Genomic DNA, 15,504 nt, shown 5'->3' with positions numbered 1-15,504 from the left:
TGACCAAGAGTCTACATGAACTATCCATGACCCTATGAGCAGTTTTCAACAGAAGGCAATTTTTTCTCCCATGGGACATGCGTCAATTTCTAGAGACACCTATGGTTGTCAAAACGATGGTGGGGAGAGGTACTATTGGCATCAAGTTGGCAGAGGCCAGGGATGTTGCTATAACATTCTCTAATGCACAGAACAGCCCCCCCCCCCCCCCATTTACAAAGAATTATCTGACCCAAATGTCAGTAGTGTGGAGGTTGAGAAACTGGCTTAGGAAAAATATTCAATGTAAGGTCAGTCATTACTAATCACCAGGAATGTAGGAATGTATTCTTCAAAAATGTGTGATGAATTAAGAAAAGGCACCTTAATCATTATGGTACACTTAAGGCAGAAATGCCAGAAGAAAACCTCTGAATACCAATGAACATTTCCTTTTGGGTTTCTGTACAAACTGTTTCCCATCTAACTTTGTTATCATGGTATTCTGGAAGGAAAATGCACTTTGCATATATCAGCTTTGACGAAATTATGCTACTCTGATTAGAAAACATATTGTGTGTGTGTGTGTGTGTGTATGTACAGACATGAACATGCATATGTACACAAATGTGTATGTCTGTGTGTGTGTGCACAATTGGAAAAGTTTCCATTAGCCATTATTAGAAAGCTTAATTACCATAAGGAGCTCTTCCAGCCAAGGGGTTTATTAATGGAGTTGGGTTACCACTTCCTTCTCTTCTGTTTCGGTCTGCTAACGCTGGAAAATCTGAAAGGTCCAATCCTGTCACATTTTCGCTTCCATCTAAATAATGAGAAAGAACATTATTGGTTCTACAAACATTTTATTTTATTTTAAATAAGCTCTCGGCCCAACATGGGGCTTGCACTCACAACCCAGAGATCAAGAGCCACATACTCTACTGACTGAGCCAGCCAGGCACTCTGTACAAACATTTTAAAGGGATTATTAAACATCAACCATCGTATAATTTGAAATGACAGTACGTTCTTCCTAAAGACACAGCACTGTACTAAGTATGTATAAGTGTACATTAAACACTTGTGGACTTATTTCATGCAAAAGAATTTCATGAATAATTCAGCAAACAATATGTAGCTAGCATAATAAAAACCCCAAATCCTAGAGACTTAAGATAGACAATAAGGAGTTAACGTGGTACATTATTTCCCCTGTGAAGGAGGGTACTCTAAAGTTATAGCTCTCTTGTTAGCTAACAAGAGACTATCGTGATGTAACTGTTCTTTTCATTATATCCAAAAGCAGAGGTAGTATCTGGATGCTTGGAGCTTTAGTTACACACAGGTGTGATAATGACAGTGCCTCTTGCAAATGACCAGAATCATATCTGAAACACAGGCAGTGGGAGCAGAAACTCTAAGGACTTCTGTCCTGTGATCTACTTGTCCCATACACACGTATGTGTGTGCAAGCGTCTGTGTGTCTGTTTCTGCAGTTGGGGAGTATAGCCAGGTGGGGTAGACACAATATAAATAGGGTTCCCATGTCTGGCAAGAGTTTGGGAAGCATGGGAATATGATGCAAAGCCCAGAAGATTATATTACCTATTGCACAGTAGGCGCTCAATAAATATATTAAATGAATAAAATTAATTTTTGTTCATTTTAAATGAAAAAGATCAGCCTGAAATTTAACCTAATATTTCTACTTTGCCTATTTTTTAAAGATTTTATTTTTAAGTAATCTCTACACCCAACATGGGGCTCAAACTCATAACCCCAAGATCAAGACTTGCATGCTCTACTAACTGAGCCAGGTAGGGGCCCCTCTATGTTGCCAATTTTAATCATCCCCTTATTCTTCTCAACTTTTATTATTCTATTATTCTTACAATCTTATATGCTTAATTTTTGAAGAATTTAATTTTCTACCTTAGTTTTAGCCTGAACTATAGGGTTTTTTTAAAAACTTTGTTTCATCTGATGTTTTCATGTTTTATAGCATTTTTAATTTATGTGGCCTTTCAGTTAATTTTGAATTTTTCTCCAAGTTTCATAATTAGAAAAATCTCAGAAACTAATTACCTCAAGATTACTTTGTTGACAGAAAAACAACACACTCTCATAACAATCCAACTCAGGTTATAATTTAAAATTATGAAGAGTAAATGATAAAATCATATCCATTGTTTCTAAACAAACAGCAATTTATTAATTTTTAATTTAAAAAAGGTACTACTACATAAAAAGACCAACAGGACAAATTTATAGTGTTTCAATCTACAAAAGTTATCTTTCTTGAATTATTCTATTATAGTTAGTTATATAGTTACAAATTAACCAAAAACTTTGAATATGTATTAACTTTCAATACACATCTTCAGGTCCTCTAAGATGGAATTTAAAATTGCCATGCTATCTGAGAATTTTAACCTAAAAAATACTTAATAAACCCCCAAATTTGAATTTTTAGGTAAAGACTTGGAGACAATTTTCCTAAAAATAGTTAAAGTTTAGTTAAAACTGAATTTTAAAAATAATTTTAAAATTTATGGAAGTGTGGAAAAGCGTAATTCAGAATATAAGATGGCATTGTCAGACACACTGTTACTTTATGGTCCATTTAGGAAAAAAAAAATAACTTGCCAATTAAACTATGATACATAGTCTGATTTCAGAGATAATAAAATATGAAAAAATTGGAACATTTCAGAAACAGTGGGAATATGGTACTTCATATCATTTTTAACACCTTGAACATAAAACTGTAAGTTTTAAATGCTACATTTTGGAATTTTAAAGTCTAATTTGATCAATCTATGCTGCTACACATATAATACCACATAAAATTAAAAGCTCATAGTCCCAAATGACATTTCATTACTAAATCTTGTCTGATGCTTCCACATATGCTTCATTTCACTGATCATTCTTTCCCTTCCACTTCCTTCACATATATTTCTCTCTGAATGATCAATTCATTTTTGCTCCTATGACCGTAACAACGTCCTTTATTTCTTTTCTCTGGAAAGGGTCTGGAGGCAAGGATGGAAGAGGGTAAAATTTGAAGCAGAATAGCAATTAAGCCTCCTGTTCTTTTCTCTCTGAAGCAGTTGATAAAAGAAAGAAACCAATGGACTGCAGAAATTCAAAATCAGATTTCTCTGTAATTAAATTCTGAACTTTACATATAAAACTGGATAAAAAATCCAAGGGTTAAATGCCAAAATTAGTATTATTAAAATTATTAAGAAAAAGTTGTTAAGTGCTCCAATAAAATTTTAAAGGTTTCTTCAATCTGGGTCCCTATAACCAGAATGCTGTAACACTCAACCTAAATTAGACTGTAGTGACAGGACTGAGGATAGGAAATGCTCTTGAAGCAAAAAAAATTCTGAAGCATAACTACAGACTAGGGTAATGTTCAGGGGCTTTCTCTAGGTATTAAGGAAATAATTCTGAAGTTATAACACTATGCTATTACCACATCAAGTGAAAAAATATATTTAAATATCTCTCAACTATTCACTTGAATTAAACCCTATTCCTGTCAAATTCTCACTAAATTAAATTCTACCAGTTTAACACAAAAATCTATTAATATTTTAAGACCAGTATGTTGAATTGCTTCATATTTCAAAGATCTACCATATTTTTTATAGGGTACTACCTCCAGAATAAGCTTACCTGTTCCATTAAAAATGTTACTTGATAAGGAGTTATTCATTCCAAATGCCTGATTCCTGTTCATTCCAAATCCAGACATACTGGGTACATAGAAAATAATTTTAGATATACAGTAAGAGAACACTAACTTCCAGATGAAGAAAAACAGAAGTGTATACTTTTGACCTCCTCATATAAAACAACAATATGTTTAAAAACAAACACTACTTTCATTTTTCTGAGTTTAACCTTTATTTGAAAATGTTCCTGAAGTCCCTCCATGAATAACTGAGAACCATAATGTCTTAAACAGATGAATTAAAAAACAAAAAGCAAAGAATGTACACATAAGTCTGGAGGAAAACAGAGATTAAGGGCACTATTTGATGTGCTTGGAGAACCAACTTACTGGATACACTGGTAGAAGTAACTGATCTCAAAAACATGTAGTTTAGTGTAAAACTATTGTTCCTGAATACTTGTTCTCCTTCCACTACTGGTAAAGTGTGCCATTATTGCTTTCCATAAAAGATCTTCTTTCATACAACACAGTCTTTCCCAACTAGAATATAAACTCCTCATAGACAGGGTCTGTGTCACAGTCATCTTGGCATCCTCTGCCTTTAGTCTTCAGGAGGATACACAACAGGCACTCAATAAAGGTTTAGTTTACCTGAATTAAGCGATGTTTTTCTTTAACTGAATTTAGTGCTCTAAAATACATCATTCTTATCTAAATATAGTTTATCTTTCAGCTACTTAAAAGAAAAACCATATCTCTCCATAGTGCCCTCCATTCTAAAGCAGTGCACAATTGGTACATGGTAAATAGTTACAAACGCCTCCCTTTTTTGCACAAGCCTTACTAAACATGAGAAAACAAAAACAAGTCTGAACTTAAGGCAAGGCCAGAAGTAATTAAGAATGTCAAAAAGAGCTGTTAATGCAAATTCTACAATGACAGTAGGCATCTTTACCATCAAATAATCTGATAAAAGAGTGTATCAGTGTTATGAGTAGGGTTAAAGTGTTTGAAGATGACAGGGTTTTTTGTTTTTGTTTTTTCACCTAAATCTATAAAAGTAACTATGGCCAAACAGTATTTTCACAAAATCTGGAGCTGTTAAAAATACTTGTTTCATAGCAAGTGAGCAATGTTGGTGACCTAGGTACCTTCACACATTGAATAAGTACTAAGGGATGAAAACATTCTGTAACAAATACAATTTACCAAAACTAGTAAGCAGGGTTTTAGAAACCCATGTTTCATTGACAATTTATAAGCAATGTATTTTTAAAAACCAATTAAAATGTGAAAAAATATGGAAAGGCAAAAATATAAACATACATTCAATGAACAATACTGTAAGAAAAGATGTGATAAAGCCCAAGAAGTGTATGATTAGGAAGCTATCAAGGAGATAAGAATTTTGATAACCCTTTACGATAATAATTTTTTTAAAAAAGTAAAAGCAGTAAAATTATTAAGAGAAATACTCATAAATCTAAATAAAAGAACTGGAGTTTATGGGATGAAGATCAAACAGGAAATGTGCTAATAACCTATTTGAATCCAGATTTTACAAGTAACAGATAAAGTGAATTAAATGGGTAAGATGATAGCAAATAGGTCAAGATCCTTTTTCCTCCCACAGTTCCCCATTTTTTAAAAAAAATGGCAGACTTAAATGCTATTTTTGCAAGATACAAAGCCTTATACTGTAGTCATCACTCTCATATAAATTATCTGAACAGCTTAAAAATCTTAACAAGATGGACAACTGGTCCTCATAATGTCATTATTATCTGCATAGTAAACATGCAAATGGACAGTACAAAAAGGTGTGTAAAGTACACAGCTCATCTTGTTTTAAACCCCAGGACATGACACTATTTTCAAATATTGTAGATGTAGTCTTAAAAAGTCTCTGGTTACTAAGTCTCCAAACCACCAAACTGAGTTTTAGTTGAAAAGGTACTGAACCAAAGCATAAGTGAAGCAAGACAGTAATAGTCAAACACATCCCTGGTACTATTCGTAAGTCTGGAACTCTTACCACATTAAGTGGCCAGCCTCATTTAACAGAGGAAGGACCTATCAATAAAAATTTGCCTGGTGGCAACTTAAGAACAATTCTTTTCTAACAGCATCAAAAAGCTTTAATGTGCTTTCTACAATCAAACTGATTTTCAAAAGAACATGCCTTTAGTTTGGGGAGGTTAAAGTTGTAATGTGTAACAGAAAGAGAATCTTTGGTCATAAAAATACGATGAAACATACTTATGAGACAGAAGCCAAGACTCAAGAAACAGAATGTTGAATACGAAAAGGCAAATCTGAAAACACCCAGAAAGACAATTATACACATTATCAATAAACATCTTACCTGTTCACAGTAAAAGGCTGTCGAGAAGGCTGCTGCTTTGGCATACATATTATGCTTGGCGAGCTTCTGTTGGGGCTACCTAACCCTGAACTGCTCATGCTATTTGTCCTGCTAGGAATTCCAATGCCCTGACCAACCTGGGAGTGGTTCATCATATTCCTAGGATTCATAGGCAAAATACCCCTGAAAAAGAAGTCCATTATACTAAATAAGCTCTCTACAATCACTCATTAAAATTCTCTGTAAATAATCAATCAGCCTGACCCCAGAACCTCAAATACACTTTCAAATTACACTGCTAATTTTCATTACTTATTTTGTCTGGTCATTCTAGCTCTTTGAAAAGAAAAGTAAAACCAACAAGAAATTGGGTAAATTACGGCAGAACTAACATAAGGTGATATTTAAGAGGAGAAAATTATTGCTGTGACTATGATATAGAATAATACAAATGTATTTCACACATACATTTAAAATAAGTTCATTCGAAGTGTATGCCATTCTATCCTCTTCGTGCTAATATGCATCATCTATGTAATCTTGTTTTGTTTTACTCACTAGAACAATGAATGTGTGTTGGGGGAGCAATAATCAGAATTATCTGAGGAATGATTTTAAATTACACATCGTCTTTTGAGGAAGAGAGCTGGCTTCTGATAAAGCTCCCCAGGTGGTGATTAACCCTTGATACCCACCCAGCTGACAACCAGTATGCTAGATGCAGGATAAGAACATCTTACACTATACTTATCAATTTGCAATGAAATAAAAGGAGCATAGGGTATTAACTTTCTTTTCCTCAGTGAAAGGCACTGAACCAGAAAAATCAAATAATTAGTTATCTTATTAAAAACTAGAAAGTTGCTTACTCTACAAAGATACATTTTGAGAAATATTCTGGTCCATCAATAAATACCTGCTTGGAGATGGAGGCGTGTGAAGTGACATTGTTGGTACCCCTGTTGTTGGCGTGACGTGGCTCGGTAACTGAGTGCCTTGTGATAAGCTGCGATTTAACTGAGGGGTATTGTTGCTCATCCCCCTCATTGGAAGGCCTAGTGCACCTATTAAAAAAATTCAGAAGAAGGAAATTCATTGCCATCAGGAATGAAATTGTTATCCATCTTCTGGAGTTGGCAATTTAAAACATTTTTAAATGACCTAACATGTAATATAATATGCAAGTTTTAAATGGATATATTCAATTCACTCCAAATGGAATCTGATTTTAACAAAAAGGTTCTAGTCTGAAATTTAATATTATGAATGGATATCGCCTTCATATTTGTATCTTTCATATTTCTATTTTACAACAGACTACGTCTGCCAAAGGTTTTAACAAATTAGATGACTTATGTCTCAATAAAAACATTTTGTACAAATATGGCTTTAAGAAATTTGCAGTTTTATGTTTTTATGTTTTAAATCAAAACTGAGGAACACAGACATTTAACCCCACCTTGCTGATGTAGCTTTAATTTTTATATGATCCTTTTAAAACGCGTTTAAGAAATCTCTACTATTTATACATACATACTTCTCAACATTACAATTTTTACAAATCTAACATAAAATGTCAGCAACTGTTAAAAAAAAAAAAAAACTCAAGCTGATATAAGAGACAAGAATTTAAAACATTTAAAAGTTTCCAAAGTACAATGACCCTGTATATAATTATCTCGTACTTCTGGGGCCAGATGCAAGGATGCATGTATTCCAACAGGTACATTTTACAGACTACTGAAGTTTTAGCATTTAGCTACAAAACAGAAAAAATTAACTGGGATAAACTTATTTCAGAAACGTCTGACAGATTTCCTAACTTCTGCTAATGTGAAATATAAATTATTAATTTCTTAATGATTCAGAAGTTATCAGGGATATCTGATATTCTAGGTGTTTAGATTCTCTGCCCTTTCCCCATTCAGATTAAGGATGTCCTGCTGTCACCAGTTATCACATCTGCCTATGAATGCTTCCATCTTCCTGACCCACACTTTTTGGTGCTTTCTATTTCTAGTCAGCTGTGAAATTGCCTGTCAGTCAACTAAACTTACTCTGAACTGGAAGTTAAATAAAAGTGATAAGATGGAGAGAGCTAATGAATACACAGATTGCTTTAGTGCTAGGGATTTAAAGTGACTCTTTTCTTCCCTTTTTGGTCTAACTTCAGGAGCCAGAATTTCAAGGACCTGAATATTTTGAAACTATAACCTCCAAAAAATTAGAGTAAATATATTTTCTGAATGTTTTACTTCAAGAACTTTTGCAAAACTTATCTTTGGCATAACAATGTACTATCTTCTATCCCAAGGATACCAGTGGATCACAAAGATTTCACTGGAATCTGGGGGCCTCAGTACTTGGCTTATAGCCTAACTTGGCTTCCCAAGTGAATGAAGCCAATAAATCCAACTCAATATATTCTATGTGTACTCTTTTCAGACAGGTTCCATGAGGAACAGAGGCTGGTTCTGTTTTTCTTTAGGTGACATGAAGGGAACTAACTGGCTTAGATTATATGTTGGTGTAGTTCACCATATGTATGTCTGGTCACTAAAAGTTTTGTGACCATTAATATACCGCTAGCTGCAGACACTTTCTCTGAATCAGGATAAAATAAGGAAAAACAAGAGATTAAAAATCAGCCATATAAGATTTCTTCAGAAGAAATCAGTCTTTTCCTTCTCTTCATCCACTCTAGTTTCCCTCTAGGCCCTCTAGATGCTCCCATAAGGAACCACCAAAGTGATACTTTTCATATCACTCATTCAGCAAACATTTATTGAGTGCCTCCTATGTGCCAACTACTGTGCTAGCTGCTGGGGATACAGCAGTGAACAAGACAGAAAAGGCTCCTACCCTTAGGGAGTTTACATCCTTCTCCCCAAATATGCTGTCCTAAAATCAGCAATAGCTGTGAATTAACAACAGGAATGTGTTTCACACAATTACTGACCACCAAGAAATATTACACAATTTTAGAGCCAGAAGGGACCTTAAAGATCACTTAGTCCAATGTTCGCATTTTACAGATGAGGAATCTGAGCTCAGATGAGTTAACTGACTTTTCCAAGGTGACACAAAGAACCAAGACTAGAATTTAGATCTCTTAACTCCTAGCGTTCTTCATGGAAACCCTATGCGAGCCCAGTATAACACTAAGTGAACACTCTTTGTGAGTGTCTACCAATTTGAGACACCTCTACTTTGTTTTCTTTTGCTTTACCCCCCCCCCCAAAATATTTACCTCTCTTCAAAATTTTTCTAAACCCCCATCCCTTCGTCTTTTCCCTCCATCTTCTTTCTTCCTGTCTTTATACCTGTCAAGTTTTAGTTCTAATTTTACTTTCCCTTTCTTTTTCACTCTTATACTTTCAGCACTATAAATAAACATACACTTTCTAAAAAAATCAAGTATCCTTTGGCTCTTTTCTAATAATCAGTATACCTTACTAAAGACTCATTAAGATTTGTTTACTTCAATCCTTCATATACATATTCTACGCTGTATTATGAAAATTTAGAACTTCAGAAATATCTTAGAGACTACAGATTATCTGAACATTACCAAAAAACTTTTGGAGACAGAAACAAGAATGGCTATGGTTATTTATTTAGTCGACTGGCTACTGGCACACGAGTTAATTTATAGTGCTGAGAATGGAGGAAGACAGTATGACATAAACTCAAAGATCAGTGTTTACTTTTATTTTTCCTTTAACACTCTTGAATTTCATAAAACAGGTAAGTTCAATCAGTCTGAGTTGCATTTTTTTGAACGAGGTAGTTATGAGAAATAAGAGGAGTGCATCATTTTCAAACTGGATCATCAAGCTTTGAATAACTTACTAATCAAGCTATTTCAAATTCAATTAAAAACTGAATTCTTTTAAAACAGAAAGAGTATCACTGAATAAGAACATACAAAGACTTATTTTTAGGAAACAAAATATACTAAATCATTAAATTTGAGTAACGTGAGTCAATTACAACTGGGTAAGGTCAAAGAGGGAAAACTACTCTTTTAATGATATAATTAGAAACAATCACAAAAAAAAAAACTTCTCCAAAATGCTATACCAAGAAGAAGATGTGTAATCTAAAAGAAAAAGTGGGGGAAAAAAGATCTCATAAAAAATTTGGCATAAAATAACTACAACAGGTAAAAAATATTATGAGGTATAAAAGAATGAACAAAAAGTTAAAAAGTAGTTAAAAACTTTATAGTTCTGAATCAAATTTTTCTTTCAATTTGACAAATTGCTAATAAAGAATAATACAGTATTAGGAGAAATATATGAACATACTCCAAGTAGATTCCTACCTCTAATTTGGCAGGGTGCTAAACAGAGAATGAATTCAATTTTTTATTGATCATTTTTCAGAAATCCAAGAGAATATGATCTAAGAAATGTTTCTATGAATTATTTCCACTGCACAAACTGGTTAACAGCACATCTGTTAAGTACTTTATGGCAAAATATGCCATCCTTTATTCAATATTTTGCTAAAAACAAATATTAATAATACAAGTTACAAGAAAAAAAACTAGTCATAGCAACCAAACCCTTGAACACTCACACTTAAATGAAGTCTCCTGAAATCTTTATTAAGGAAAGGGTAGAAAATCTATTAATTGGTGCAAGAGGGCTTAATGTGCCCCCTTTTCCATTTACAAAGCAACTAGCTTCTCCTAGGAACTCACTGTCCTGCCCACACTAACAATGAATAACCACCTTCTAACCTCCAATTTGTCCTCATATCTTCTTACCTCCAGTCTGCCCTGCACTTAGCTGATTAATCTTCCCTGCAACATAATTTTGTTATACATTTTCCTTCATTACAATCAAAGGATTTTAGAAATAGGAAAGTCTCCACAGAGATCATCCAACAAAGTTACAGATAAAGAACATTAGGAATTAAGTTACCTACCCAAGATCACAAATAATGAAGAATATAATGATTCAATTTCTTGACTCTTACTTTCAACCAATTATTTTCCACTTCTCATAGTAGTTGCTAACGCTTACATCACCTGGGGAACTTTAAAATCTGGGTCCCCTACCCAGAAATTGTCACTTAGTATGAATCCAGGCAATTCATGGCCAGTGGGATTTTAAAAATTCTTGAGGTGTTTTTAGGGGTAGAGCCAGAGTTGAGAATCACTGTCCTATTGTATTAAATCCAATCACAGTTTAGTCTTTTAAAATTCTCTGTCATGACCCAAAAGATTCTTCTAATCTTTGCTTCCCCCCACAGCTTCATTGAACAATCTTCCTTTTTTCCCTGGTCCTCTCTCCAAATCTGTCCCTGAACTTTTATTCATATCCATCTCCCAACCTAGAATACTTTCCCTTCTCTTATTCTGCTGAAGTATAGATTTTTTTTAAATGCCACAAAACAGGTGTTTACACTATACACAGTGTGCCCTGATGTATATGGGAGGGACCACTAACTCAGATATGAAAGTTAAATGGATTTGGAATCAGAAAATATTTTCTGGAGGAGATAGAACATGAATTAAAATAGTGAAAGAGATCTAGTCAGGTATTTGATGGTGGTGATGATGAGTCAGGTGGGTAAAAACATTGTAACAATTCAGTATGAGAAAACAATAAGATGTATGAAAATGAAGACAAGTAATATATAGCGTGGAGGAGGAATGGGCTTGCTTCTGGGTACTAAGGATGTATGGAACAAGAAAGAAACATGGATGGAGTTAACTGGCTTCGACATTCTCAACTATGAAAAGCTGCTGCTATACTGGAACCAGCTGAGAGTACCTGACAACATTTGGCTTACTCCTCCTCAACCTAAGTTCCCACTCTAGATTCATGACACCCATTCACAAAGTAATGCGGGTTTCAAACTTTAGAAATCTTTGATCTGTCTCTTTCACATCCTACATCACCAAATCATATTAGCTCTATCTCCAAAATATCCCAAATCTGACCGCTTCCTAACACCTCCATCCCCGGCCCAAGCCTATTTTCCTGCCTGGAATGCTGCAGCAGTAGCACTGTCTTTCTCTTCTTATCATTTGGCCCTCACCACTCAGTCCCTTTGCTACAGAGCAAAGTGATCTTTTAAAAATGAAACTGTATCTTAAAATCCTTCCATTAAACTTAGAATAAATCCAAAGTCTTTATAAAATCTCTACAAGACTCCATGATCTGACACCTGCTACCCCATTAATCTTCTACTTTCTTTGTTCATTACACTGGCCCTCTCACTCTTCCTTTAACTCATTAAGTTCATTCTTACATTCTGATGAGGATCCATTTGCTATCGTCTGTACCTGATCTTTCCAAAGATCCCCCAGATCTTTCCAAAGATGTCCCTTTTTCAACATTCAAGTTTCCATTCAAATATCACCTCCTTAGAGATAACTTCTTTGCTCCACGTGAAATACTAATTCCATCCACTCATCCCTTAACCTCACTTAATTATTATAGTGCTTACTACCAGAATCATGTTATTTCCTAGTTGTCTGCACAATTATTTTTTCCCCATTAAAATATAAGCTCCATGAAAACAAGATCTTTGTTATTTGCCATACTCTTACATCCTGGAATAATATTTCACCCATGGTAGAAGTAGCCAACTAAATACTACCACCATGCCCTGGTCAGAAAACTCTTTAAATCTGTGGATTTAACATTTGTTGTTTCTATTATGTGCTAATAGCCCACTATCTAGGGTCATGACATTCAGTAAGTAATATGTAACATCCAGGATTCAAAGAAACTTCTGTTCTCAACTGATGTTCACACAGTTACACTTACTAAGTAATAGAATCCTGGCTCTAGTACTTACTGCCTGTAAAACCTTGGGCAAATCCCTTAACCTCTCTTGGGATAGTTGTGAAGATGAAATGAGTTAATTCCTATAAAGTACTTAAAATAGCACCATACACATAGTAAATATGCAGTAAGTATTAACTTTCTGGGGGTGGGTGAGGTGGGATGTGAAACACACCTATGCAAAAAAAAAAAAAAAAAAAAAAGTCAACAGGTGGTCCTAAAGGTGAAAATAAACTTACAGTCTAATGAAGTAATGGTTTTCACAAAATCGTTGTTTTCTGCAGGAAAACTGTATGCTTGTGTTCTTGACCTTGAAAAATGGTAAAGATCTTGAGATATATCCCACAGAACTATAAAGATCATACTTCTTGAATGAAACCAACGTAATAGCCTAAGAGGTTTCCCTTGCCTTGATAAACTAGACTGCCCCCAAATTACCCCATGCTGTAGGTGTTGCTCCCACCACTAGAACAACCTTACCCCACAGTCTGTTTAAGGCCAATGTTAAACATGACTTCATTTGTAAATGCTTTCCTGATCATTCTCCAAGATACGTGATTACTCCCACCTCTGAAATAGCTAGAAAACTCGGTCCTTCCTCCTCTGCTTTGTAATAAAATACCTTGTGTACTTATCTACCAGATTAACTATAGCTTGCTCAACATGCATTCCATAAACATTTACTGAGTGCCTGAGATGTACAGAATACAGAGGATACAAAGGCAGTAAAGACATGTAATAAATAAAGGCAGTAACATCACAGCAGTAGGTACACTGTACATACAGTGTATATACAGCAGAATGACCTCTTCTACCACACATCTGCACTAGGCAACATTATGCCATTCATTTTATGGTAGGCACTCAGTAAGTTCCAATTAAACTCAATTCCTATCTTCTTTTTGAAGCTTACTGTGCTTTTTTCTCTCTAAACCCTAAATCTGTCCATACCATTCAACACAATACTTTTTAACCTATGTATTAGCATTGTAGGCTGTTATGTAACATTTTACATATAAATGTCTTGACCGCCCCAACTATAACATGTGCTTGAGAACAAGAACTCCCAGAGCATTCAGTATTAATTCAAGTGTCTGTTAAATGGTCCTATAATTTTCTGAAATGTGTCATCTGCCTAAATACACTGTCAACAGCACCACTTCTCAATCACCCACCTGTGCTCTGGTTCTCCACAAAACAAAACAGCCTTCATCTAGGTGTTCTTAAAACAGGAGGATATTGTTCAAAGCATGAGAATGTGCCAACTGCTCTCAAGTCAGGAGTCCAGATCCCAGAAAGACAAATTTCTTTCTTTCCCCAGCAAATGACCCAGGTCCTCAGAGAATTCAGATACAAATATTTATCATGGATTCATCCTGAGAGCTAGTTAACCTATGTGCCTATAAGATAATAGGCATATAGGAAGCACTCAGTAAATAGTAGTTTCCCTTCTGTCCAATTCTCCAAAGCTCTAAATCTTTTTGGTAAGAAAGAAGAAGTCACTCCAACTTTACTACAATTTAATTTCAATGCACTGAATATTGCGGAGAGATTAATTCCTGGTTCCTTGTTAATTCCAAACTAGTTGGTAGCTTTGGGAAGCCCAAGGGGGTCTTTAAACCTATAAGGCATACCCAAAATCTTACACATGCAAAGATGACAAGTAGAGAACATTATGCAACTTGAACACAAGATTCCATTCAATAGCTTCTATAGCTATCATTTAATGCACAGTATTCACATGAACTCGTAGATGAAAAGTAAGTTACCTACTTGGATACAGTCAGACTATACTGGAACCTGTGACCATACAAGCCCCTAGTCCAACATCTTCTAGGTACCCTTATGTACTACACAATTACTTCCACACAAATCAGGCAAAATGTAGGCTTCACCAGGCCTGTATCCATTCCAAGAGGAACGTCCTCCCTTGTTTAATCTCTGTGAGTGTCAGTTTTGGAGGCTACTCTTCCTTCTCCACCTCTAACCTCTGTAATCATCAAGAACACGAAACACGGGGTGCCTGGGTAGCTCAGTCAGTTAAATGTCCGACTTCAGCTCAGGTCATGATCTCATGGCTCATGAGTTCAAGCCCCACATTGGGCTTTCTGCTGACAGCCCAGAGTCTGGAGCCTGCTTCCGATTCTGCATCTCCCTCTCTCTCTGCTCTTCCCCTACTCACGCCCTGTCTCTGTCAGAAATGAATAAATGTTAAAGAAATAAAAATTAAAAAAAGAACACAAAACAGATGGTAGACCTCCATTTTAATGGTACAAATTCCTGCTGAACTTTGCCAATCTGAATACAGAGTGAATGGTAGTATTTAATACACTTTGGAGGCAAGTTATATCAAGCCTAATGCACAATTAGAATTAGTTACCATAAGAAGAATGTCACTAATCTATCCCACCTACTATTCCTTCTATCTCACTATCCTTTATTGAGGTTAGCTTCTCAAGTATTAACATTCTGACTAATTTATACTACTGAAACCCAGAGCCTCAAGTCCCACAGGGTAGCTGGTGTTCTCTCTGACAAGGTGTGTGTTCAGACTACTTAGCAGCTAAATGACATATTTGGCCCTTTCGGGTCTATCCTAATGCACAGAGACTGGGAATCCAGCCCCTGTCTTTTTTTCACTAGTTGTACCTTCTAGATCTGTACCC

General features: G+C 35.1%; 1 protein-coding gene across 5 annotated transcripts in view; it reads right to left on the bottom strand.

The window, feature by feature from the left end:
* CNOT2 (CCR4-NOT transcription complex subunit 2) overlaps positions 1–15,504 on the bottom strand; it is a 130,453-nt gene that overhangs the window by 16,841 nt on the left and 98,108 nt on the right. For 3 of the 5 annotated variants that reach the window (XM_060656985.3, XM_060656984.3, XM_060656987.3), the window contains 4 exons: positions 6,949–7,096; positions 6,033–6,215; positions 3,667–3,746; positions 677–802 (listed from right to left, as the gene is read on the bottom strand). In XM_060656985.3, coding sequence (XP_060512968.1) covers positions 677–802; positions 3,667–3,746; positions 6,033–6,215; positions 6,949–7,096 — 537 coding nt within the window. Of the gene's footprint in view, positions 1–676; positions 803–3,666; positions 3,747–6,032; positions 6,216–6,948; positions 7,097–13,077; positions 13,649–15,504 lie in introns of those variants that run through there. The other 2 variants (XM_060656986.3, XM_078449675.2) reach the window with 2 other exon arrangements.

This window comes from Panthera onca, chromosome B4 (genome assembly GCF_046562875.1).
Source record: "Panthera onca isolate mPanOnc1 chromosome B4, mPanOnc1 haplotype 2, whole genome shotgun sequence".
NCBI classification, from domain to species: domain Eukaryota; kingdom Metazoa; phylum Chordata; class Mammalia; order Carnivora; family Felidae; genus Panthera; species Panthera onca.
This window is presented reverse-complemented; position numbering and strand designations above follow the sequence as displayed.